Genomic DNA, 27,780 nt, shown 5'->3' with positions numbered 1-27,780 from the left:
ATCCAATGTCAACAATGTAAATTACATTTCATACGAATAAAAATTGGTAAAAAGACGCATAAATCACAAATTCTAAAATTGAAACAACAAGGGTTGCAAAAGGATCTAAACGTGAGACATACAAAATATAATACAGTAATATCAGTAGCACAAAATATACAGAACAAAAACCCCACTTGTAATACTCGCTCGAATATTGTATCAACTGATCTATGGGATCCAATAGCCTTAGTAGGTTTGCATTTTTATACCACAGTTGTCAAATGTGCATACAGTTGGTATCTTCTAGGCTTTGTTGGATTCTCTATCTTTTCCGGGCGTCGATGCGTTTCTGTGTTAGTACCCTTGATACGGTCACACCTTCCTCAGGACAATTAATAATGGGGTCCTCAGTTTCACAAAGAAAAAGTTTCTGTGTATTAAAGAAATATCTATCATTATGGTACACCAGAGATTTTAAACTCATTAACTTATAGCATTTACATCTACATTTCCATCCTGACACGCATTTTACCTTTACATGTCATAAGAGAACCGATATCTATAAGTGGTTTCACTGTAGATGTCTATACTCCTCGCAAGATGTCAGTTTCGCACTTCAAATGGTCCCTGTGGTCTCCACATTTTATTATCTAAATATCACCATTAGTAAAAGCGAAGTCACAAAAGTGCTAACCCTTTTCATACAGGCATTACCGACATGTGTCGTACTGATGAATTTGTATCACCTTACAATATACCGTAACATTATAAGCCTCCAACCCTCCGTAATACTTTGGTCAATGGCATTTTTTGGGGTGGGTATGTGTAAGGAAACCTTTTGGTTCCTAGTGACGTTCTGGATGGTAGAAGGGTAAATGGGGCTCCCTTTCTGGTCCAATCTGGTTTTTAGTTAATAATTAATAATTAATATAAACAACAATAGGAAATATGGTGTATATCGTCAAAATAAGTAGAGCTATCATTACCTTGCTCTTCTCTTTAGACCATATCAGGTTTTGGAACCGCTGATAAACGCCCAAAGCAGCCACCCCCTGTAACCGAGGACATTTGTGGGAAATCGTCTTTAAATATAAGAAAAGGTAAGCTACCCAACAGAATGCTAAGAACTTTGGGAGTGTGAGGGGGTTCGGTATAATATATACGAATAGAAATCAAGCCAGAATTATACCCACTTTTAAACAACAGATACCCACGAAGTATCTATACGTGGAATCCGAAGAGCGGAAGGCTCCACTAGAATATCCACCAATATACGGAATAATTGAAAAGGCTTAACTCACCAGTATAAGGTAAGCTAGACATTAGGCATAAGCACTAACGAGTAGAATGAAAAGTAAGATAAGGCTGAAAGGTAACTGGCATAATAATTATGTTTGATAGACAAAAATGATCTACATCTCGCAACATAAAGATACATCTCAAGAACCCAGGAAAACTGGCTGCTAAGGGAGACCTTAAGTACACTATCGTGCCTTTTTGTCAAGATCCCTACAGGTTAGTTATTTATATGATCTATCCGAAGAATTAGAAATTAAAAAATCAAATATCATGCTAATTGTTGTTCTATCATAGGGCAAGATGATTCTGGTTGTTTATATTAATTATTAATTATTAACTAAAAACCAGATTAGACCAGAAAGGGAGCCCTATTTACCCTTCTACCATCCAGAACGTCACTAGGAACCAAAAGGTTTCCTTACACATACCCACCCCAAAAAATGCCATTGACCAAAGTATTACGGAGGGTTGGAGGCTTATAAAGTTACGGTATAATGTAAGGTGATACAAATTCATCAGTACGACACATGTCTGTAATGCCTGTATGAAAAGGGTTAGCACTTTTGTGACTTCGCTTTTACTAATGGTGATATTTAGATAATAAAATGTGGAGACCACAGGGACCATTTGAAGTGCGAAACTGACATCTTGCGAGGAGTATAGACATCTACAGTGAAACCACTTATAGATATCGGTTCTCTTATGACATGGAAAGGTAAAATGCGTGTCAGGATGGAAATGTAGATGTAAATGCTATAAGTTAATGAGTTTAAAATCTCTGGTGTACCATAATGATAGATATTTCTTTAATACACAGAAAGAAACTTTTTCTTTGTGAAACTGAGGACCCCATTATTAATTGTCCTGAGGAAGGTGTGACCGCATCAAGGGTACTAACACAGAAACGCGTCGACGCCCGGAAAAGATAGAGAATCCAACAAAGCCTAGAAGATACCAACTGTATGCACATTTGACAACTGTGGTATAAAAATGCAAACCTACTAAGGCTATTGGATCCCATAGATCAGTTGATACAATATTCAAGCGAGTATTACAAGTGGGGTTTTTGTTCTGTATATTTTGTGCTACTGCTATTACTGTATTATATTTTGTATGTCTCACGTTTAGATCCTTTTGCAACCCTTGTTGTTTCAATTTTAGAATTTGTGATTTATGCGTCTTTTTAACAATTTTTATTTGTATGAAATGTAATTTACATTGTTGCCATTGGATTTTTTTAATAGAACTGTATGTTTTCAGAAGAATTGATTGATTTTTTCTGACATTTTAATATCAATTTTTTTTATTTTTAATAAAAGATTGTAAACGTCATACTTTGGTTTCTGGTGTGTCCCCTTACAATAAGTCTATGGGTTTTGTGGACAAAAAAGAACATTTGTCCCTTGCATGCCGCAATCTCTAAATACTATTTTAGGGATTTTCTTTAGACTTACTAAGTTTTACTCACCAACAGGGTCAAGTAAGTGCTAAAAATAGCTAGACCTGCTAAAATTTGAGGGCGAATGGATTTTTCGAGGCCTGTTGTTGGTGCTGTGCATCTCCATAGACACATGTTTCAGCATAGTTTTCTTTTTTTCAGTGAAGAATTAGCAGATGTTGCTTTCCATATGTTATCCCTAACTTGCCTTTTATGGCAAGTACATAACCCTGGTATTATATCAAAATGAGAACTACTTACCTTAGTTTTAAGCTTCCTATTATGGAAAGGCTCAGTCAATTCTGATGTGAATTTTTGATGGACACATTTCATGAGAATCTCTTAAACTGAGTCAATCTAATCATGCGCTTTTTGATCCAATGCTGGTTTCGATTAATGTGTCTTTGCTCTTGTGGTATACATTTAAATCCAGTGAAAAAAGCAACAAAATAAGTATTACTGCATTTGGGGATTATTGCTGCATTTTGATGTAGTCCCTAAATGGGGCTGTAGGCACTGTTACTTTGTGCTTGTTGTGTATGCCTCTTTAAACTTGCTGTAGTAAAGAGTTTAAGGCAGGGATCTCAAACCTTTTGTGTAATACGAGCTACTTATGTGCAGTTAAAATAATTGTGAGCTACTAATATTAATATAGTGATAATGACCACATCAGACAAGATTACATTAGTGGCCACCATATGCAAGCTTAACCAAAGTGATCACTCTACACCAGGCAGGGTTGCCAGCAGTAATGTAAAAAAATATTTTTCTATTTGGAATGCCCATATGTAGGTAATACATGACCGCCACAGCGCAGTGCCATTGCGCAAAAGTAATAAGATTCGTAATAAGTCTCCCCACATGATTTATCACTAAAATATCAGCCTTACATAAACTTAAGAAATGTAGCTATTTTTCTGCAAACAAAAGCTTATGAGGCCTGAAAATATATACAATTTCATCACAAATACACAATTTTGGCACACATATTTTAATTCAACCAAGCAAAAGGTTACAATTTAGGGCTGGGATGCATATAGGAGAGCCGCTTACAGGTAGTTGGAGAAGTCTAGTTTACTCCAGTATTGGAACTTTCATAGATTCCCATGCTTGTATCATTCCCCGTCGTCGGAATGGGAGTCCCGGTATGCATAAAATAGCAATAGAAACCATTACTAAAATAGAACCTATGCCTAGGCCCATTCTTCTTTTGCAACCTATCCACCTCTTTTTGTAAAACAGACCCAAAAAAATGGCCTCACCCCTTAGAACCCTCCTGAGAGAAGCTCAGAACCTCAGATTTTCTACCGCACGTTGTGCTAGGGAGTCTCCACTGAGCTCTGCTCAGTTTTTTCCTATTATCCTTAATTCTACAGTTTTTTTACCAGTTTTTTTTCCTTCAAGACCTGCTCCACAAGGCAGCAGACAGTAAAATATGCCGCACTTTTTCTACAAAAACTCTTCGAGACCGTGAGGGGCGTCTTTTGACCTGGCTCCAGGAGCTTAAGTCAAGGAATGAACCAGTTTCCAGTGACAGTGATGAAACATCCTCTGCTACATCTTAAGGTCTGTGGAAAGCGGTAGAGCCTCTCCTTCGCCTTCTGCAGAACGTCCTGGTAAGGCCTTAAAAAAGACCTCTAATAGGTCAGAAGGGCGTAGTCCTGGCGAATCTCCTCACCGAGGTGTAAAGGAGAGGGAAGGACTGTCAAAAGGATTGATATCTGAGAGGAAATCCAGCTCTGTTCCTCCATCTTCTCATCCTGCGGCTCCAAAGACTTTCAAAAAACCCTCCTCACTCTCTTCTGAGGTGAAATCGATGAAGAAAGTTCACTCGTCAACGACGCTGTCAACGACTCCGTCGACGAAAGCTTCGAAGGTACAGTCTGTCTTCCTTTTTTAATTTTTTTTTATTTTCAAACCATGGTAGGTACATTACACACACTCAGAGAGAGTCGTAACCCAAGCCGGATAGCAAGTCATTTCGGATATGATAGTAAAACACACCTGTTCAGCCCACATCCCAGGGGCCGGGCGGCGGTAGTTGCAAGACTTAAACACTCTCACCCGACTGTGAAACATGCAGATCTTAAACAGAGAGATTCATCCCACCCTGTACCCTATGTAAGTATATGGCGTAACTTAACCTATTAACCAACTATAAACGATGCCTCCAGCTCTGCAGCTCACTCCATTATCTTATGGTGTGTCCCTATTGATCATGCCAGTGTCTCATTATTCTACATATTGTGGGTGGCAGCAGACGTGACTGCAACCCCAGCTGACATTTACCTCCACGACCTTTACAATATTCGACATACCTCAGTCTTCCTTTTCATCTCTGGCTCCGTCGACGGGCTCGTCGACGGTGATTTCATAGTCTCCAGTGCTATTTCAGTGTTCAGCATCATCGACTTGGACGCTGGTGGTGCCTGTGCCGTCGATGTTCACGACAACAAGGGTGACGACGGCTCCCACGTCGACTACGACGAAGGCTGGGGTGTCAACAGTCTCGACGACGGCTGCGTCGCCGATGTCCATTTCATCGTCGCCGATTCTCTCATCATCATCAACGGTCCCGTCGACGACCTCGTCAACTGTGGAAAAAATTACTATTTCTCTCAAACAGCGCCAAATTACACCTGACATGACTTCCCCCAGGAGGGTGACTTCTCTACCTCCGGCACTCCTCCTGGAAGAAGAGGGATCTGAAGATGATGGTGGACCTTTTGCCTATGCATTTAAGTCTTCTCAATTACACGTCAAGTGTCAGGACACAGACTCTGAGGAGGATTACGGGGAGGAGCAGCAATATGAGCCTTCCTCAGATTATCAAGAGGGCGACCAGCAGGAGATGGTCTCCATGCCTTCCTCCTTACTAGCGGACTTGCTATCTATGCTTTTGGACTAAAGGAGGAGATTTGCAACGCACCCTCTAGTTCCAGTTGTGGTGCCAGTTACTACTGTTCCTCCTGCTCAGCCTGTTACCCCTCAATTGCCAATGCCTCAACCAATGCTTGAGCACCACCTATCGTGTCTCTCGTTCACGATGACATCTCTGATGAGGACCAGGGCACTGCCGCAATACCGGATCCAGATGGAGAGAGGGATTACTATGTCACTTCTGATCCGACTTCTCCTGCACCAGCACCTGTTGATTCCCCCCCCTGCAGACATAGTGGATTTCCATAATTTGATGGAGAGGGGCGGAAAGAGGTTTGAGATGCCCATGCACACAGTGCTGTCTGAATGCTTCCTCTATGACTTCAAAGAGCCTTACAGGAAAGTGGTTTACTCTATTCCTATTGTTGGTCACGTCTGGGATGAGGGGTTGAAAGTGATGAAGAATCCTGCGACGGTGATTCCAACATTGCCTCGCCTTGAGAAGAAATATAAGGCTCCAGACGATAGTCCGGCCTGCTTGGTCAGTCAGACTAAACCGGACTCTGTCATCTGCCCAAAGAAAGTCGAGAAATCCTTCAGCTCCCCTCACGACACCTCCAGATAAAGAGGGCAGACGCCTGGATAACGCGGGCAAGAGGTTTTCTTCCATGCCCAGTCTATTAGTCAGGGCTGCTAACACCTTAGCGATACTTGGTCGCTATGATCGCCAGATGTAGTGTGATCTTGCCCCCTATCTGGACCAATTGCCTGAAGATGCGAAAAAAGAGGCTAAGAAGATTCTTCAGGAGGAAGAACTAACGTCGTCCGAAGTGATTCCAACGATTGCGTTCCGCTCCCTTCGGCGTCAAGGCTGGCTGCGGGCTACATGGTTCCGTCCAGAGGTCCAGAACAAGATCTTGGATCTTCCCTTTCATGGGAAAGCGCTCTTTGGAAAAATGTTGATGATGCGCTCCAAGACATCAAAAAAGACAGGGAGACCGCAAAATCCTTAGGGATCCTGCAGTACTGCAAGGTCCCCTTCTGTGAAGCCAGAGAAAGATATAATGCCACATATAGAGGAGGATACCAGCAACAACTGTATACCTCATATGAATCAAATTCCCAATTTTACCGTCCGGGTTATAAACAGCGGCAAAATCAATTCTCTTCTTTCTCTAGATCGTCTTACACAGGAAGACAAGGACGCCAGGGTAGGGACTCCTCGTAGCGTCAATAGCGGTTTGCTGGCTCTTACTACTGTCCCTGCTCCTCCTGTAACAATAGTGGGAAGCAGGATATCACATTACCTCCGCAACTGGCAGCAAATAACATCTGACCGCTGGGTGTTGAAGATCATTCAATGCGGCCATACTCCGGAGTTTGTCCAAGCACCATCTTCCAAGCCCCCTTGCACCACTGTGTCAAAACATCTCCGTCTTCTACAATTGGAAGTCCATCATATGCTTCTCAAAGGAGCAATAGAACCGGTCCCTATCTCTCAGTGGGGAGAGGGTTTCTACTCCCGGTTCTTCCTGGTCCAGAAGACTTTAGAAAAGTGGCGCCCTATTCTGGATCTGAGGCAGCTCAACACCTATCTCACCAAGCAGTCCTTTCGGATGGTTTCTCTGCAGGACATCCTTCGTCTTCTCAATTTAGGGGATTACATGGCCACATTGGATCTAGAGGACGCTTATTTTTACGTACCCATTCATCCAGCCCACAGATGGTTCCTTGCTTCACAGTAGCCAAGAGCCACTTTCAGTTCAAGGTCCTACCTTTTGGACTTCGATCTCCTCCGCGGATCTTTACAAAGATGTTGGCTCCGGTAGCAGCTTTTCTACGAATACAAAAGCATCAAGTCTTCCCTTACCTGGATGACTAGTTGCTGAAGGCTCCTACCAAGCACGCAGCAAAAGAATCAGTCATAGCGTGCACACGCCTGTTCGACAATCTGGGACTAACTCTCAACACAGAAAAATCAACTCTTTGTCCAATCAGAACTGCCAGATTTTTGGGAGATATTCTGGACACGTCCATCAACAAAGCGTTTCCGACCCTGGAGAGGCAAGAAAAGCTGATTGTCATGGGCCGTCTGCTGTTAAAAAGACAGTCACTTTAGGTTCGCCTCTTCAAGTCCCTCCTAGGGTCCATTTCCTCCTGCATCACTTTGATCCCTCACTGCAGGTTGCGGTGTGTCCTCTTCAGGAGGAGTTGAACTTGCAGTGGCGCCAAGTCGACGGATCCTCGACGACAAGGTCTCAGTTACCGTGGCCATGACGGATACTGCATCATGGTGGACGAGCGAGGAAAACCTTTCTCAGGGTCTTTCCTTCAGGCTCGCCCACTGCTCCTCAGATAATACTTAGACGCCTCGCTGGAGGTCTGGGAGCAGTTTTGCAAGACCTTCATGTAAGCGGCCGTTGGCTACCCCAGCATTGTCTTCTACAAATCAATCTGTTGGAGCTCAGAGCGATTCGCCTGGCCTTGCATGCTTTTCTTCCGCGAATACAGCAATGTGCAGTTCTAATGCGTACAGACAATATGACGGCCATGCATTATATAAACAAGGAAAGCGGCACCAGATCTCGACTTTTGTCACAAGAAGCCCAGACAATTTGGGAATGGGCAATCCAGCAGGGGATATCTCTCAAGTCGGCGCACCTTCCGGGCATTCACAACAAGGCAGCGGACACAATTCTGCAGACTGAAATCGGGCCAGCCACGAATGGGAACTGGACCAATCCACTCTACAGAATGTTTTTCGCAAATGGGCCAGGCCTTCCAAAGATCTCTTTGCCACGCCAGAAAACAAGAAATGCCGATTTTACGCAAGCAGTCTTCACCATCCGGGATCATTGGGGAATGCGCTTTCAATGGCCTGGTCAGGCGCATTTGTTTACGCTTTTCCCCCCATTCCTCTGATCCCCATCCTTCTCAGGAAGCTCAAAGCGGAACCTTGCAAGATGATTCTGATAGCTCCTGCGTGGCCCCGACAGTTTTGGTCACAGAACTGCATCTTCTTTCCCTGGACCTTCCACTTCCGTTGCAGCTGATTACTTCGCTGCTCACCATGTCCCAGGGCCAAGTCTGGCATCCGGATCCGCAATCTCTGCAGCAGTCGGCATGACTTCTGAGCAGCCCCAAGTCCCAAGAAGACATACAAGTTGAAGTGGAAGCGTTTTTGCATTTGGTGCCAGCATAAGGGTGTCCATCCTTTTTATTCGGAACCGCATGAAGTTCTTCCTTATATTCTTTCATTAGCAAAATCGGGACTGGCTCACTCGTCCATCAAGGTGCATCTGGCAGCCATCTCTCTCTTCAGGCGCACATCTTCAGGTCCTTCCCTCTGATCGGCCAGGATTAATAAACAGTTTCTCAAGAGCCTTTTCAGAGGGTTTCCCTCCAGTCAAGCCTCCTCCTCCTCTTTGGCATCTTAATTTGGTTCTCGCCCAACTCATGAAGCCTCCTTTCGAACCTATTCACAGGTCGGAGTTGAAATTCCTCTAATGGAAGGTAGCTCTTCTGCTAGCCTTGACTTCGGCTAGATGAGTGGGTGACTTGCAGGCTCTCACCATTCAGGAACCCTTTCTCCAGTTCAAAAAGGGTACAGTGATACTGCGTTCTAACCCAAAGTTCATACCGAAAGTGCCTTCAGACTTTCATTTGAATGAGCCGGTCATACTCAAACCTTTTTTCCCTCAACCTGCTACTACGGCAGAAAAGGCACTTCACTCACTGAACATTCAGAGGTGCTTAAAATTCTATCTCCAATGTACTAAGGACTTCAGGAACTTTTCTCAACTATCTATGTCCTATAGTAACCCTCGTAAGGGCTTTCCCCTTTCCAAGCAGGGGATTGCTCGTTGGATTACCAGCGCTAATCAGTATTGTCCCCTGGAAGGTCGGGTCCATGCTCACTCCACGAGGGCAATTTCTTCTTCGACAGTCCTCTTTGCCAGAGTTCCTATCTGGGAGATCTGCAGGGCAGCGACCTGGAGCAGTACCCATATGTTTACAAGGCATTACTGCCTGGATTCTGCAACGCAGAGTGACACAGCAGTTGGCCAGACAGTCCTGAGGAACTTCTTTCAGTAGTGGTGAGCTTTCCCTTTCATCCCTCCTTCCATGTTACTGTTTTTTCAGCTCTTGCACATTTTTGGACCTCATGTGTTTATATTTTCTAAAGTTTCTAAGTATGTTATTGACCATTGAAATTGACAATATGGTGAATATGCTATTACTTTGTTTTTGATTTTATAACATTCATGGTTCCAAAAATGTGCTGATTACTGCTACCTACTCTGATACAAGCATGGGAATCTACGAAAGTTCCAATACTGGAGTTATAAAACAAGTTACTTACCTGTAACTTTGGTTCTCCAGTATTGGAAACATTCATTGATTCCCATGCGACCCACCCTCCTCCCCTGGGAAAGATCACCCTCTACCATATTCAGTAGTGTGGTTGCACAATGGCTACGAAAATCTGAGGTTCTGAGCTTCTCGCAGGAGGGGTGAGGCTAATCTGATTGGTTGTTCATTTTTTCTTTGGTCTCTTTTACAAAAAGAGGTGGATAGGTTGCAAAACAAGAATGGGCCTCGGCCTAGGGTCTGTTTTGGTAATTGTTTCTATTGCTATTTTATGTATACCGGGGACTCCCATTCCGACAACGGGGAATGATACAAGCATGGGAATCTATGAAAGTTTCCAATACTGGAGAACCAAAGTTCCAAGTAAGTAACTTGTTTTCTTAGGGGCTCATTCATCAGTGTAAAGACTTTGTGCCCTCAATATACTGCTGTCTGTGTCTCGAGCAAACGTCACCTCAACACTGCACAACTGCAGCAATACTACAAAACAATATCTGAACCCTCCAACTCTTGGCAAACTACAACTGTAGAACCAAACAATTATAAAAATGACACAGCCACAAAAATATACAGCTTCATAGCAACTAAAACAATATACAGTACTGCAGCAATAATATAACTGTAAACTTGAACAGAACTACAGCTTTCCAGCTGCACAATAACAACTGGGACAACTCATCAGTTACTGTGATGCAAAATACAACATCAGCTCTCCCACATCAACAGTGTAACAGTACAACGCTACAATTACATTACTGCCATACGTTTACTTGCAACACCACAAGTGCCCACTAATACACAAGTGCCACTACAAGGCTAAACATCATCACTACAACATCGCAAAAGTTAAATACCAACACTTGAAGATGCTCCGTGAGACCCACGGCGAGTAAGTTCTGGTTTTTGACGGCTGTCCTTGGTCAGACCCAGCACATGGGCACTATATTAGGGTTACCGCTACCTTGGTCTGAGTCTGTGGCATTTGTCATTACCTGTAACACTGTGTTATCACGGTCGGTTGCCACATTTTGATAACGGTATAGCTATGAAATTGCATTAATAGTTTTTCATTACATATACCAAATACTTTGCTTTTTGTTGTTACAGGGCACCTTCCCTCATGGTATTGACATTCTTACCGTTGCCGATTATTTTGCTGTTGGTAACCGAGTAAACTGTTATTTAAACATAAGGTAGGTTTGTAAAAATGTTTCTGTATGTTTTAAGTGGGCGTTCCAGTTGTCAGTTGATATGAAGTGTGCTAGGTCCTAAAACATTTCGAGCCATTCATTGCGTTGGCAATTTAGGAAGACTGACAGCCGATATTACAAACTGAGGTTTTGAAAATAGTTCCACTTACAGCATCTGTCACCCTGTTAACAAGACATTCAAATGTAAATAGGCAGTCTGTTCATCAAAGGGTTGAGATGTGAGCTACTGTGACAGGGCTATAATGTGATGAAATGGTACGCAACTCATAATGCTAGTGAATGGAGTTTGTTTTAAAGAAAGAAGGATAGAACGAGGTTGACCCAGGATCAGTCTAGTGTTTGCTGCTCTTTCATTCATTAGTTTTGTATAGAGCAGATAACACAAAATACTTTGAATAGAATGAAAAAAGTAGAATCAACTTACGGTAGGCTAAAAGAGTGTCCAGAAGATGGCTATTCTATCTTCGGAGGATCAGGGAGTCTTCCCATGTCCCACCTGAAAGAAACATGACTCACTTCACTGCATAAAAGGCATTCTAGTGGCAGTGCTTGCATCTCCGGAGATACTTCACTGTGGCTCATTGACCTCTGCACAGCATGTGAAGAATGTGGTTGTGGACCTTCCTGCTGGCAACACTGGGAATCCTGCTCTCTCCCGCCGCCTTTGTGTCTCAAAGAACCTCCCAACAGCCACAAGTCATCAAAACACACCATAGCAGCTGCATCACTTTGTTGTATCAAGGGAATCTAACCTCATATGTCATCTTGTGCCATACTAAACCAGAGGCAACTAAACTGGATTACATTTTGCTTTTGTAATTAACATAACACTGTGAGCCAAACTGTAATAGTGAAAATCAGAAAATATCCACTTTAGCATTTGCAGAATCTCTTTTTCAAAGTTCTCAATATTAACTATGTATATTAGATCACGTTACTACGATCATGGGGTTGCTGCTTCCGATTGAGCACAGCCAAAAGCCCTAAATATTTCTTTCTATATGACCATTACTTTACAGTTCCAACTCCTGAATTGATCTGCTGTTCTAACTGAAGCAGTGTTCTAGCATCAGCCTAGCAGAGGATGGACCCAATATAGCACTATCTCGGGTACAAATAATTTATTTCTCCAAAAAGCCACCTCTGTATTTCTATAACATGCCATGAAAATTGACCATGACCTAACTTCCAATTGCCACCTCTCCTTTTTCATATGGCCCGTTTCTTACTTTCCATTTTCTGCATGCCTACTCTCTCTGCGTACAGCTTACTCCAAACAACATGCATGTTTGCCTTAATCTATTTTCTTGTATTACTATTAATTACCTAAATCCCATGCCAAAGGCTACAACCTCATTTTCTTGAAAGTCGAGTCATACCCATGCAACTACCAACAGTTAATCTTCAGTAGCCTGTCTGTCAATTCCACCAACCATCTGGACAAACTCACATACACTTCCCCTGCCCCCAAATTAAGATCTACCACAAAGAAACTGGAGGAAATACGTGGAATGGTTTCTCTAGGAGCATAAAACTAATCCAAAAATCAACAATAACCATTGGGTTAACCACTAACCTAGCAAGTAATAAAACATTCTAAATTCAAAAACTCTTGAATGGTATACTGTAGAGCAATGCTTCTAAATAAACCTCAAGTCTTGGTCAACCGAAATGTTAAACATACATTTAAAAATGTACAGTTGATTAGTGGAGCTTAGTGCACCGGTAAATCACACAGTAAAAAATGAGACTGAAAGAAGTGTATATATAAGAGAAGACATTAAATAAATAACAATAGTTGTGAAAGGACAGTGTACATCATGGTCAATCATGGTCATTTTTTGAAACAAGAATATCTGATAGAGACATCTAGCCACAGATTCCTTACCTTTTAAATTTCCCAGGCGTCAGACTGGAGCCAGAAGATTTTTCTCTGAGCAATATCCGGGAGTGCTGGTAGGTGGTTTCTGTCAGCTCTGTGTGGCGTCAATGGTGTAATCTGCGATGTAGTGATGTCTGCATCACGTATATAGGCACCACCTCAGCGCAATGAGGTCAGTTCTTTTCTTTCTGCACCAGCCAGCTCAGATCCGTGAAGAGAGCTACCCTCTGTCACTTTTTTACAGGCTTTTTTCAATGTTTTGTTGACTCCATTTTGGTTTGTAGGTTTTTTTCCTTCATTTCTAAGAAGACTTCTGGTTTCAAACCGTGCACAGCCTGTCACTACGCCATGTCAGTGAAAGACCCACACCTGGTTTGCCTCTGGTGCCTGGAGCACGACCATGACTCTGCTCTGACTGCTGGGCCATGGTTCCGAAAGCTTTGAGGGAGAGGTCCCTAAAGTTGTTTGCGGCCCGCGCTCGGCACCATACCGCTCTTCTCAGAGGTGTTACTCATGGTCCGGGTCGAGAGGAAAGTCCTAGTACTGCTCCGGGAGTCCTAAGTCTTCATCCTCCCATTCGAAAGCGTTTAGTAGGTCAGGTAGGAAGCATAAAAAACATAAGAAGTCGAAGCGTGCTTCAAACACTCCCCATCCGTTGGCCAAACCGACATAGGAATCTCTGCTTTCTAGGCCTCGTCCTGCTGAACCTGCGGCTGGGTCCGCTCCGCTCTTGTCTGCTTTTCCAGGAGCTGGAGTGAAACCCACCCAGTGCAAAGAATGTTATTACACCATGTGCCTCATACTTAGGTGGCCTGACCTTAACGGCGTGCCTTTGGGCCCTGGAGGCTCAGAGGGGGCTCCATCAGGTTCTGCACCGTCCCCTCTGTCTCTGGCACCGATGATCCCTCATGGATCTGGTGATGGCTTCCAACCAATGCTGGTAATGCCATTGCAACCTTCCCCGCCCCCAACGTCGAGATTCCAGGTGACACCAGCCCCATTCATCTCCAAAGACCTGAATTTACGCCTACTGACGCCAATACCAGTGCCAACAGAACCCTTAGGTCTTAAGTCATTTCCTCAACCTTAATACAGAAGAGCTAGGAATGGAGGAAAATTGGGAGGGGTCGCTGGACCCTTTACAAGACCCTTTACAAGACCAGCCTTAACAAGAAATGGAGTGGTATGAGGAGCTGGGTGAGGTCAGAGGACTGGATACCTCTCCAGATTCTTGGCTGCTTTCTCCCCCTACCATGGCTACAGAGGAGGGACTGCTGCCACGCTCTGAAAGGTGCACAAATTCAGCCATTGAGCCGTTCGTTATTCGAGCTACTACGCTCCTTCCTAATCTGAACGGACATATGTCCATCCTGCCGCCTTAACCACGCACTGTACTGTGACTAGAGGCTTAGTGTAACTAATGGTTTAGACAACAATTGTCATTCCTTGTCCTGATGATGATGCCCTAGATTAGAATACGGCATCGAAACGTCGTCGACTTCTGAACCCCCAAATGCAATATATGACTGAAATATTAATAATGGCAGTGGTGTGATGTAATGGAATTCAAAATCTGTAACAACTGACTGAAAGTATACAGATGCAACTTTTGCTTTGCCTTTTTGGCCACCAGTTCCTTGTTGTCTTGTCCTGTATTGTAAGGGTCACGGCTGTGTCCCGCTTGACACTAAATGGTTCTCCCATTTTTTCAAAGTATTCTTCTAAATTGATTGAAAATAAATTTCTTGTCCGGCTGGACAAAAATCATTTCACCTATCAAGTGTATGATCATTGTCTTCACAGACCATTGTTTCCTTTTATAGGGACCACTGTCTTATAGAATATAATACAGAGGAGGGAACATCATATGCTTTGGTGTTGAGAAGGACAGCTGAGGTCCTGGACCTTAAGTTCTCATCTGTGGCAGTCAAGACGAATATTGTGACAGAGGTCCTGTAACCAGGTGTCTCCCCTTCGAAACCGTTGCTGTCCTTCAACGAGGCTTTAACTGATATCCTACGGGGAACCTAGTTCAAGCCCAGTAAGGGCTCCTGTGACTAGGACAATCGCCCTCCGCCATCTCTCTTCACCGGGCGACCCAAATTTCCTCTCACCAGCCACTCTACCCCAAGAGCTTGGTGGTCCAAACCTTTACCTCCCATGGCACGTACCCTTCCAAATCTAAGAGGCTGAACAGTTGGGCAAGAAACGTTTTTCTTCTGCCAGCCTTACATTGCGTTCAGTAAACACCACATGCTTATAGGTCCGCTGCTCCCATTGCCTGTGGGAAACGGTTGCTCAAGTTCTACCACAGGTCCTGGAGCAGGCCTGGGCCGTCCTCTCTCAAACAGTGTCAGACGTGAGAGGCGCAGCAAAGTTTGCCATTCGTTGTGGTCCCGACACGACCAACTCACTGGGCAGAACTATTTCATTGATGGTGGTTGTTCTATGCCACACCTGGTTGAGAACTTCTGGCTTCATGGGGATATCCAGGCCTCTCTCATGGATATGCCCGTTGATGGCACTCGTTTCTTCGGAGAAAAGGCGGACATTGTGCTGGAGTGCTTTAAGTCCTTGGGCTTCTTCTGTTGCCACTCGTCCCCAGTCTGCCTTTCGCCCCTTTCGTGGCTACTGAAAGAGCTTTCAGCCACGCTATCCATACCCCAGCCACAAGGCCACGCAACTTCAGCAACCTCAGCGTAGCTGGCTTTGACCTCTGGGCCAGTCGGCCAGAGGTCGGCTCAGTCCACTCTCTCTCCCACCCCCTGAAGCTGCACCCTCCAAACCCTCCTAGTCTTGCCCTTCAAGATCAATGGCAGCCAGTATGTGGCAGGATCCTCCATCACCTCCACTGCTGACTCAATGTTACATCGGACAGCTGGGTCCTCCAGATTGTCCGAAGGGGCTACTTCTTCCCCTTCAAGACTACCCCTCCCTCCATGCCTCCAACTTACAATTGGCTGACAGAGGATCATTTCACTTTGCTTGAAGAGGAAGTGCTGACTCTCTTGGCCAAGAGAGCCATAGAGAGGGTTCTGGCGCCAGAAGTAGGCTGTGGTTGCTATTCCTGCAACGTTATGGTTTAGAAAAAGGACAAGGGCCTTCGTCCTATCTTAGATCCATGAGCGCTCAACTACTTCCTCAAAAAGGAAAAGTTCAAGATTCTCACATTGGCTCAGCTCCTGTCTGCCCTAGACCGAGGAGACTGGATGGTAGCTTTGGACTTGCAGGACGCCTATTTCCATGTGTCCTGCTTTCTCATTAGTGCTATCTGCGGTTTACGGTAGGCCACAAGAACATTCAGTTCACCGTGCTACCCTTTGGCCTCGAGTTTTCACCGATGTGATGGCAGTAGTTGCAACTCATCTGCGCAGATCAGGGGTGTTGGTCTTCCCCTATCCACGACTGACTGTTGAAGACTGGCTCATCTGGGCTGTCGCCTCCAACCTCCAGACTACGGCGGACCTTCTGCATTTGCTGGGGTACACTATCAACATCCCAAAGTCACACTCGACTCCCTCTCAGATGCTTCCTTTCATCAGAGCTGTTCTGGATACAGTAAAGTTTCTGGCTTATCCTCCCAATCTGTGAGTCCAGGTTATTCAGGCAATAATACCAATGTTTCAGCCTCTATCCCGGATTTCAGTGAGAATGACTGAGACTGCTGGGTCTCATGGCCTCCTGCATCCTGCTAGTGACACATGCCAGATAGCATATGCAGGCCATGCAGTGGGACCTGAAGTTTCAATGGGCACAGCAACAGGGGAATCTTTCGCATGGTCCAGACCTCGTAGGGAACTACATAGGATTTGCAGTGGTGGCTGACAAATTGCGATTGGCAGGCTGACCCCTCACCCTTCCACAACCAGATCTTACAGTAGTGACAGATGCGCCACTCCTGGGATGGGGAGGCCACGTGGGAGAGGTGGAGATCAGAAGACTCTGGTCTTCGGCGGAATACAGACTCCACATAATTCTGCTGGAGCTCAGAGTAATTCATTTGGCATTGAAAGTCTTCCTTCCATCAAGGGGAAGCTAGTGCATGTGTTCACAACCAACACCACCACCATGTGGTACTGCAACAGGGTGTGTGGGGTCATGGACCCCTTGGCAAGAGGCTCTGTGTCTCTGACCTTGGCTGGAACACCAGGGCATATCCCTGATGGTTCAGCACCCATCAGGCTAACTGAATGCCAATGCAGGCGAACTCAGCCGTCGATGCCTAGCGGATCACGAATGGAGTCTCCATCCGGAGGTGACGCAAGGTTTCTTTCAACGGTGAGGAGAGTCTTGGTTAGATCTATTTGCGTCCGCTGAGAACGCGCAATGTCAGCACTTTTCCGTACTGGAGAGTCCAAGGCAGCTCTCGCTCGGAAACGCTTGTCATCTCAAGTGGAGTCCAGGCCTCCTGTATGCCTTTCCACCTATACCACTCCTGCCCAGAGTTCTCAAGAAGATCAGGAACAACCGGGCCCAAGTCATCCTTGTGGCCCCGGATGGGCACAGAAAGTCTGGTATCCAGAGCTTCTTCAAATGAGCATTTATCCTCCATTCAGACTGTCCCTTCAGGAGGATCTTCTGTCACAGCAGCCGGTTAATGCCCTCCATCTGAACCTGCCAACTCTACGCCTTCTTACGTGGAGATTGAGCGGTGGCAGTTGATAGCATTTGACCTTCCTCCCGAAGTCTGTAATATTATTTTGGCAGCCAGGCGACCCTCTACCAAGTGGGTGTATGCCTGCCGATAGAACACGTTTGTATTATATTGTACAGCAAAGTCTATTGACCCTTTTTCTGTTTCCTTATCGAACAGTTTACTTTTTATTTTAATCCTTTCCTTTAATCCTTTCCCAGCAGGGCTCTGCTCTGGGCACTCTCAAAGGGTACCTTTCAGCCATTTCTGCGGCTGCCAGACCAACCCTCTTTGTTTAAATCTCCCATTGTAAATAGGTTTCTCAAAGGCCTTCTCCTTTCATCATGCCTCAGTGGGACCTTAATTTGGTTCTCACCTTTCTAATGTGTGCTCCATTCGAACCACTGTACAATTGCCCCTTGTGGCTGCTTACTATCATAACAGACTTTTTAGTGCAGAAGAAGTCACGCGGAGCTGACCAACGCCACATACCGGCTCACAAGGATATTGCTTGAAGAAAAATCTTCCGGATCCAGACTGATGCCTTGGAGATTTAAAGGTAAGGAATCTGCGGCTAAATTATGTCTCAACCAGATAAAGCGTTACTGAAGTCCTATTGTTCCTAAAGCCTTTAGTTTTGAGGGTTTTTTGAAACTTTAAAAAAAAAAAATACGGGGACATCATCAGGACGTGAAAGGTTGGGCACTAAGCACCTAAATCTGTAAAACTGATAAACAAGTAGAATGTAATCAACTAATGGTTTTCTAAATAATCAAAACATTGGGAGAGGTTGCTATTGAGTCCAGGTGTGTCAGAAGCTAGTGTGAGGCCTAAGGCCAAAGCAATGTGGGAGTACTAAGTGTTAATAAGTGCAACTAGTGATATGGCAACGTAAGCTAGTTCATTCTAATCAAGATGGCAGGTTTCCTTATTACTAAAAATCTATAAATACATTTTGCTGAAGGACTTGGAAACGACTCCTCCTCCGCGACGCCGCCTCTCCCCTTGTGGGACTAAGCACAAAGGAACTTGCATCTCTGCATTGTGATTGGGAGCTTCTGAAATAAACAGATGAAATGATGAGCTTGACGATCCCACTATAACCTAGGAGATTAAATGTATTACCTGAATTGTGTCTCAGTGGAAATGTAAGATATATGTTAGTGAGTATATACTTACGGAGAATAATTAGAGGCATAATTATGCCCGCCTCTTATTTATCTGCAGAAGTACATACACTCATTTGTTTTACCAAATACTATGCCCCACCTTTCTTATGAGAAACTCTAGAGGTTACATTTTTATTATTTGTATATTTTTTTCAACTGCAATGCAGGATGCTTGTGATAAATCTGTGCTGAAACTGATAGTTTGTTCAGTGCGCTCCCGTTTTCATAGTATGACTTTATTTCACTACTATGATGGGTGGATTGCACGTTTCTGGCAGTTGCTAAACCTCAGTGTGCTCAGTATGCCCCATGAGATTGGTTTTACGGTCAGGTACATCGGGCCGATTAATGCTATGCCCAGCATGGGTGTGCTTTTGGCACGCCCGGATGAGCAGGGCAGTGCCATGCCCCAGGCAGCATCCTTACTTATGCTTGCGCAATCCCAGTGTCAATGTTTGATCTGGAGATGCATAGTGCCGCTTCTAAAGCCTGGAAACGGTTGCCTCATATTTGGCACTGCCACGTATAAAGCATGTTTTTGAGTCTACCTTAGTTATTTTTCCTCAATCATCCTGAAGCTAGCACCTCAGTGTTGTGAGTTAAATGTGAGTAATTATTTATAGCGGGCTCTGATCTGCACTGCATTTGATTACTGCACATAGAGCACCCCAACCGTGCATCGGTTTATGTCTCATGGGGGCTTGCAAACAGTGTCCCAGGGGCCAGAAAGTAAGGCTTATGGCGGTGGTTGCTGGTGGGCCTAAAAGTCCTCTTCGTATTTCACCGAGTGAGCAGAGCAAGTGGCACCAATGGAGCCGAGGGGGTTTGAGACTGAAGGTCATGGTCTCAACATTCATTAAGCAGGCTCATTTATGCCGATGGTCTCACAACATAGCTCTGACATTTCGGGAAGAGCAATATTAACCAGCTTAAGTAAGTAAATGATCGATAGCATTTAGCACTTGATCATAATTCACCTAGCTACTACATGCTTTTGGTTCTGTCCCTCCACGTGCACATTCATTGCATACAGGTTTGGCTACTGAAATGATGCTAAACTCTAGTAGAGACACAAGGTGCAAACACCTCGTTATTGATGTTGCTCATTATCCCGCTCAGTTTCGGAATCGCTCAATTTAACTTGCCGAATTCTGAATCAGATTGGCTACGATTTGTCCACGTTTCTAAAAGAAGTGGTGAAAAAATGTACATTTGGAAGGGGTTTCTTACCGTCATGGGCGTAGGAACTGTGGGGGACGCGGGGGACATATCCCCCCCAGATTTTGGAGTGGGGGGGACACGGGGGACAAGGGTGGGGGGGACGAGGGGTCAAACAAATTTCCCATCTACCTCCTGAGAGGGAGATTGGCAGGCCATTAGCGCGCGAAAAAAAGTGCGAGAGGTGCTGCGTGACCTAATGGCCCTGCACTTGACCTGGCGCCTCTCCAGGTACCTGTCTGTGAGCCGCCATAAGGTGACGTCAGAGGCCACTCGCCCCCCTGCCTCTGCCCTTTTGAACTCTTTGTGAGGCTCCGGGCATTATTTCGTTCTCACCTCTGCTGCCTGCAGCCAGTGCTCTGGTTGATATGCTGGCCTCGGACTCCTCGCATCGTGCCTGTTGCCTGCAAGCAGCAGCACGCTCCCTGAAGCGTGAGGTCTCTCCTGCGTGAGCACCTATCCCATTGAAATACCTGACGTTCGGTTCAGGGGCGTAACAAAGGCCCACTCAGCCCCCGCGGTGCGGGGGGCCCCAGGCCCAGGGCCCCCCTAAGCGCACAATACACCTATTCACAGACGGGGTCCGTCTGTTGATGCCACCCTATAAAATATCTCACCGGTTACTTTGCTACCATGAGTGTTCAGCAGACTCTTTCCCATAAAAATCTGCCTCCTCTCCGTACTGCCACCCATGGGTTGTTGGAGTGTCACAGCTAAGCGTCCCATCACTCCCAAATATACCAGAGTCTCGCTTTTTCCCTCAGCCAAGGCACCACAGAACAGAAGAGTCTTCCGGTTACTGTAAGAAAGTGCACCGAAGCAACAAAGACTTGAGGTATAACTATAACTGTAGTGCTTAAAAAAACCTAACAATAAATAAACGTATATGTAGGACATGCACCGCGTTCATTCTTATATGAACTCTGATTCTAATGTAATGTAAACAGTTTCCAGCTCGGCGTCGGAGACCAGCATTCACGCACTGAACGATCTAATCTGATTTTCGCTTTGGGTTGACACGAAAACTTGACAAATGGGATTTTTATGATTTCAGCAATCTGCAGCAAACAGACAACATGACACTAACACAAGGCAGGTTCTATACCAATCCCGGTAGCCTGGAGTTATAAAAATGTAAGCCCCGGTTTATTTTCTCCCTGCTCAATAATTTCGCGGGGAAAAAAAAGTCTAAATTGTAATAACTTGCTTTTGAGCACCAATTGCTACCACGATCTCGAGATACCATAACAATGAAAAGTAATAGCGGTACTATTTCCCAACCAATTACATTCGTTTTATAGAACCTAGGAGGATGAAAGGCTGAGTGAGCCCTGCTGGGATTCTAAAGGGTGGTTCAAAGACTTTAGTGGCATTTCTACAGGCTTGTACACTTGCCCAGCACTGATGATAGCATATGCCCATGGCACTAGATGACAACTGTCTGTACTGCTAGCCAGGGTGGAATATTCCAGAGTTCAGAAACTTTATCCAGCCTCCCAAACAGTTTACACTGCTCCACTACCAGAAACAATAAATGCGCATATATATATGTATATATATATATATATATATATATATACATATATATATATATATATGTATATATATATATATATGTATATATATATATATATATATATATATATATGTCTCGTAATATATATATATGTCTCGCGCACCAGCTATCTACCAAGCGCATTCTGTTTCATGGCCTCTCCCCTCCTGCCAGATCTCTTGTGTGCTCTCTACCACACCACCTTCAGTCCCTCCCTGTCCTTCCAGGTCATGCTCACTCACCCTTCTACGGTCTGTGACACCCTCCTCCGTACCCCTTGACATGCTTTCTACCCCCTACCATGCTTCTTCCATGTTATGCTTCCTGTTTTCTGCCAGGCGCTCCTTCATTAATAGCCTCTTCCCTCCCTCCCTCCATAACATGTTTTTTCCCACCTCATTCTCCTTCACTCCCTTTACCTCAGACCTCAGTGCGTGCTTCACCCCACTCCAGCTTCCTGCCAAGCATCTGCTACCCCCCACCCCATACCCCACCAGGATCATGATTCCCCCACCCGCTGTACTTCATCCATTCCTGATCCTGACAATGTTCCACCGTCCTTCCCTCCTTCACGCCCTCCCTGTTCCTTCCCCTCATTCTCTTTTGCCGTGTCTCCACTCACTCCTCTCTCCACCATACTTTCTCCTTCATTCTTTTCCATGCTGTCACCATTTCTCCCCCTATCACCCCATCACCGCTTTCAGCCTTTCTTCCTCACACGCCCCCGTCGTGCCACTTCTCTGCCAATGCCTGTCACCTCTCCGTCCCTGAGTGCTTAATTTGTGCCAGTGCTTAGCACCGGCACTTATTTTTCAGGGCCGGGTCTACACTCTACACGAAATATTGATAATTGGTTGCACTGCACGTTGCTTACTAAGTACTGACATGGTTCCCAGCTGGCCGCCTTATTGTAAGCCACACAGTACTGCCAGAAACTGCCTGGGCCCCTGCCTCGGGGTAAGTTAGGTCACACCCCATTTTGAAATCGTTCAATCAATGGTGAAGGGTTGTAAATTCGACCCTGCTTGGCGAATCTTCAAGCGTGTACCCGGAGTGGCCCAATGAGCAGTGTTTTTGCCCACGGCCGGCCCATACTGCGCAGCCGCAGACCTATTCAGCCGACGACAGAAGTAATCATCGTGTCAAGCAGCAAGCCTCCTTCGTAGATTACTTAAACCAAAAAAGGCTGTCCCTGTAAGTAATTCATTTAACTCTGTAACATGTTGGTAGTGGTAGTGTGAACGGAACAGAGCAGTCAGAGTGTCTGTTTTTAGACAAACCGTGGCATTTGCAGTTTATCTTTGTCATAGTCATTCTTTATAGCTAGGTTTTATCCTGTTATTTGCTTGCACTGTATAAATGAAAATAAATGTGAAACTTCTGAGCTGCACCGTTTGCTATCGAGATAGCACATGTGCTGGGGTGAGCATTTGTGCATCTGTGCAGAGCCATGATTTTGAGAAATACATTTGCAAACTAGGATATTTACCCATTCATGTTTGAATTGCTCTTGTGGAAAAGGGCAAGAGAAGTTCTGATGACAGAGTCACCATGGCTCGGAGACAGATAACTTGTGATACTACTTTTGAGCGTATGTGGGACATTCTGTGATTGGGAATGTATCCTACTTTGTGAATGCATTTTAATGTCAATAACTCCTATTAAACCTTCAATAAACATGTGCATCCATTGGTTGGATTAAATAATGTAATAAGCTGTAACTGGTCAGTGAAATGCTGAACCAATATTAGAAATCACTACAAACCTTACACCTATCATAAAATAAGCCTTTCTTTTGTGACATTTTGCAGATGTCAGCTTTCAGCCCTGCAAGGGTATTTGATTTATTGATGTTTCTTTATTGGAGGGTCTGGTGCCTCTGGATGCGGTGTGACACATGAAAAACTTGACAAATGGCTTTTGCAACAGATATTCTCCATGTACATTTTTAACTTTGTTGAGAATACCGAATCGTGTTTCGCATCCACACATTCAGAGTAAATTGAGCACGCCCCTATTTATTTTTCGGCAACGTTTGTATGTATATTAGGCAATACTTCAGTGAATATTTTTCTTCAGCAGTGATGTAGCATAAGCCCCCACAATGCGGGAGTGCAGAGCTCCAGGGGACCCCTAAGCAAAGGTGGTAGGTGTTGGGGAGTGGGCCCCCTCCGTGTACTTTGCAGGGGGTCCCCCTCTAGTTTCGTTACGCCACTGGTTCGGTTAACTTGTAGGGCTGTTACACTGCATTGCCAGGGGCGCCTGGTGACATTTGACAGTGGTGGGGGTGTGGGGTGTACAGGTTGTGGCGAGCGAGCACAGCAAGCGAACCTGACTTGCCCTGCTAATGGCTGAAGGGAATAACAAAATGTGCATATGACATTACTGTACCATGCAAAAATAACTGCTCCTTTTCCCCACGGGCTGCTTAATGCTGGATAGAGTCAAAACACAATTATCTTCATATAATCACCGGAGTGCAATAATTTGGTAGCATGCTTTTCAGTACGCATTCACTAGGCCTGTCTTTACATATAGAGCAGGCGAAACAGAGATTTGGCAGGGAAAGCACACTATTGATTTATGGCACTCTCTTCAAGTACCACAAGCCTGATCCCTCACCAGCACGCTAGTCCTTTTTTTCACCTCCTCAGAGCCCTGTTGTGTTTTCTTCACACCTCCTTGTGATTTCTCTTTCTGAACGCACCTACCCCATACTCCTTTCCATCCTCTTGAATTCTGTCTCCAAACTCTGCTTGCCCTTTGATCTACAAAGATCCTTCTCTTGGTCCTCTACATCTCTCCATTCAGCTCCGCCTCGCTTCTCTCGGTGATGTGGATCCCTCAGCCCCTTCTTTAGCTCAAAAGTACCTCTCCGTCTGCACACATCTGTGCACAACCGACGGGTCAAAAGCTGTGACCTTGGATTTCACAGAGGGTCAATGATTGTAAATATCCTTACAATCATTTTCCTAACAGCAGAAACGGGGCACGTGCTCGGTTTGCATCAGATCCCCCCATTCCAAATAGGCCTCACGAAAACCTTTGCCATCTGCCAAATTTCAGGGCAGCCCTGACAGCCCTTTCGAAAAATATAAATGCACACACAGATACATGCACATACACGCAGAAACGAACGTCAATAGCATGTGTTTGCATATGTATTATTCATTCTAGGCCCGATTGCATTTTATTAATCAGTGGTCCGACAAGTGTAAATTATTAGTTAACACAAAGTTGTGATAATCGTAAAATGTCTCGTAATCATCCCTGGCCAATAATTTATTCCACACATTACAAGCACCTTTCCAACACACGTTTAGCAAGGGATGGGGGTGGGTGGGACGAGGGGTAGCAGGGAACAGTAGGGATTGGGGAATTACCAGTTATCACTAGTAATAATGACAACCATAATAAAGGAAGGTAATTCCAGACATTGCAGTACCGTTCGCGTGCCACCTCTCATTGGGGCACTGAGGCTGGCGCAGGCTTTGTGGTAACGTGCCTGGGTTGGCACGCAGCGGCCGCTTCAACTCTCTCCTCCGGTTCAGCAGCACAATAATCACTCCGATCCCCTTTAAGTTTTCCTGCTTTCAAAATATTCAGTGCAGACAATACCTTCAGAGTTCAGGACATGTTTAGCCTTGTGTACATATCACTGCTGACTCAGCATTTCATCCTTCTGAGGTCGCTATACTGAACACCAGGTGCTGGATGTTATGCAATAAAATTCGATTAATAGTTTCTGGTGCCATTTACATATAATTTGGTCTATTGCTTTAAGAGATTAATAGTTTCTATCCACACACTGACATGCACAAGCATAACCTCTCCCCCCTCCCTTCAATCCCATAGGTTACAACATTACAGTTGCGTCGAGGCCAGATGGAGGGGTGTAAATATCACCGGAACCCCAAGGCCGCTTCATTGGAGAATAACACAAGTTATCCAATAGGCGGCTTTCTATTATTTGTTTGAAGCAAGTTGCACTCAAAAAATGTTTCCCCAGAAGAAAAGCGTTTTTTTTAAAACAATGCAACATACATAAAGAGATGATGGACTCAGTTGACCTGCATAGAATAGCGAAATAATATGGCCTCTGCAATGAACGGCGCAAGAAATTATTTGGCTTTTCAAAATAAAGTTCATAATTTTAAAACAGATTCCTGCAGCAAGAAAAACAATTTCTAATTTGTCTGATTGAATTTTGAGATGTAGGAATGTCGCTAAGAGCGTTTAGTTTATTATTCCTTTTTTTGTCCCGCCTTTGTTTTCTTGGTGCATGAAGATGCAAGATTCATATACATATTTTTTTCCCATTTGGTCTTTATTGTGAATGTAAATAAAAATAAAGCATACTTGCAGACTGTGACTACTTGCCAGCGTTTCTCAATATTTCTCTTCATAACTATGCAATTGTATACGTTTAACGCGCGTACGGTCTCGCTCAATGGGCGATTTGTATAGGGTCACTGGAAAGTCCACAAGGTTGTCCCTGTCCCCCCCAGAAATTTAGTGTCTCCTACGCCCATGCTTACCGTGCCTGTTTTATACTCTGGTCTGTAATTAGGGCAGTCTAACTAGCAAGCATGCACCCACACCAGTTATTTAAAACACCCGTTTTATGCTTGCTTGGAGCCGTGGATATTTCCCAATACATTTTTAGCAGTGCCACTTTAACAAAACAAGAAACTGAGACAAGCCAACCAAAGCGTGCCAAAGTCCTTGGGAGCACAAATCTCGGCTATCAGCACGAACCTCTTAGTCCATATCTTCCCGCACACTAGCTGAAAGGAGAAAGCCCCAGCAGAGAGAATAAAGAATGTGGCCAATTGTTGTGCACCTCAAAAGAAATCCATAATAATGGGTCACATTGTGTGCCCTTCGTTCTGCCTGGCTCCACCCTGCGCGAGCTCGTGTAGCTTGTTTATGCAACGAGCCAATGCCGATGTAGCTTGCATGAAGTTTATCACATTAAATAAAATGAGAGCTGCGTCGTGTTTGGCTGGATGTGACAACGTTGTGCCCCGGTGAGGACAGGAGAGTTTCCCATGCACTGAACACAGAGTGGATTGTATGCATGGCAGTCTGACCAAGTCTGTCCTGCGCACTTTAATTACGCAGCCCCAAAGTTATCTGCGACATTAGCCACGCCCCTCCCTCCATTATAACAGCGCAAGTAATTGCAGCCCTGCCCTTGCGTGGTATGATGGCCCACCAAATGTGAATGTTATGTATGCTGAGCTCTTGCAGATAGAATTGACACCAACACTAACAGCAGCAAGGAAATCTTCACAATCATCAATTATTTTACTGCGTCTCCTGCTGCCTCCAGCAACATCAACTCCTCACAAGACATTTGCGACAAGCTCTCCGAATTGTTCTGTAACAAATTCACCTACATATACAGCAACTTCAACCCTCAGCTAGACCCACCCTGTCACCATTTCAACTCAACTTCCCATCACGGCCACTTAACGTACCCTGGAATCACGGTCGGCCGTCGCTATGGCCGAAATCACTGTTACCACGAAGGCTGTCCACTTGGGGGCTTCTTGCCCCGCTACACCTTCACCAAAGGACTTCTACTAATCAGCAAAGCCCTAATCCCCATTCTCAGCGCCTTTATCGACTCGGACACCTGGAAACATGCCATCATCATGCCCCTGTTCAAGAAACCATCCACTAACCCAGCCATAGTTTCCAACAACAGACCTATCTCCCTCCTACCATACCCATTCATGGAGAAACTGATCAACTGATGCCTCACTGATCACCTTGGCAACCACTAACAGTCTGAATTCAGGCCTAACCACAGTACATAAACAGCACTTATGGACGCCACAGACAACATCCGCATGATCCTTGACAGAGGAGACACTGCAGTCCTTATACTCCTGGACCTCTTTGCAGCATTTAACATGGTCTCACACCCCATCCTCATCAAGTGTCTGCACGAGATTGACATCCAAGAACACGCTGTCCGCTGGATCTGCTCCTTCTTAATGGATAGAACAAAAGCTGTCATCCTGGTAACTTACTCTTTAGAAGCCTCCAAACTCATTTGCAGGATGCCTCAAGATTCTTCACTCAGGCCCACTCTCTTTAAGCTATACAAGACTCCCTCTGGCCAACGTCATAC

At 44.9% G+C, this 27,780-nt stretch overlaps 1 protein-coding gene across 3 annotated transcripts in view; it reads left to right on the top strand.

Moving 5' to 3' along the window:
* TBCD (tubulin folding cofactor D) overlaps positions 1-27,780 on the top strand; it is a 2,437,462-nt gene that overhangs the window by 1,392,510 nt on the left and 1,017,172 nt on the right. For all 3 annotated transcript variants that reach the window (XM_078654702.1, XM_078654704.1, XM_078654703.1), the window contains one exon: positions 11,078-11,163. In XM_078654702.1, the coding sequence (XP_078510828.1) occupies positions 11,078-11,163 (86 nt within the window). The remainder of the gene's footprint in view (positions 1-11,077; positions 11,164-27,780) is intronic.

The sequence above is a fragment of the Lissotriton helveticus genome, chromosome 7 (genome assembly GCF_964261635.1).
Source record: "Lissotriton helveticus chromosome 7, aLisHel1.1, whole genome shotgun sequence".
Lineage (NCBI taxonomy): Eukaryota > Metazoa > Chordata > Amphibia > Caudata > Salamandridae > Lissotriton > Lissotriton helveticus.
This window is presented reverse-complemented; position numbering and strand designations above follow the sequence as displayed.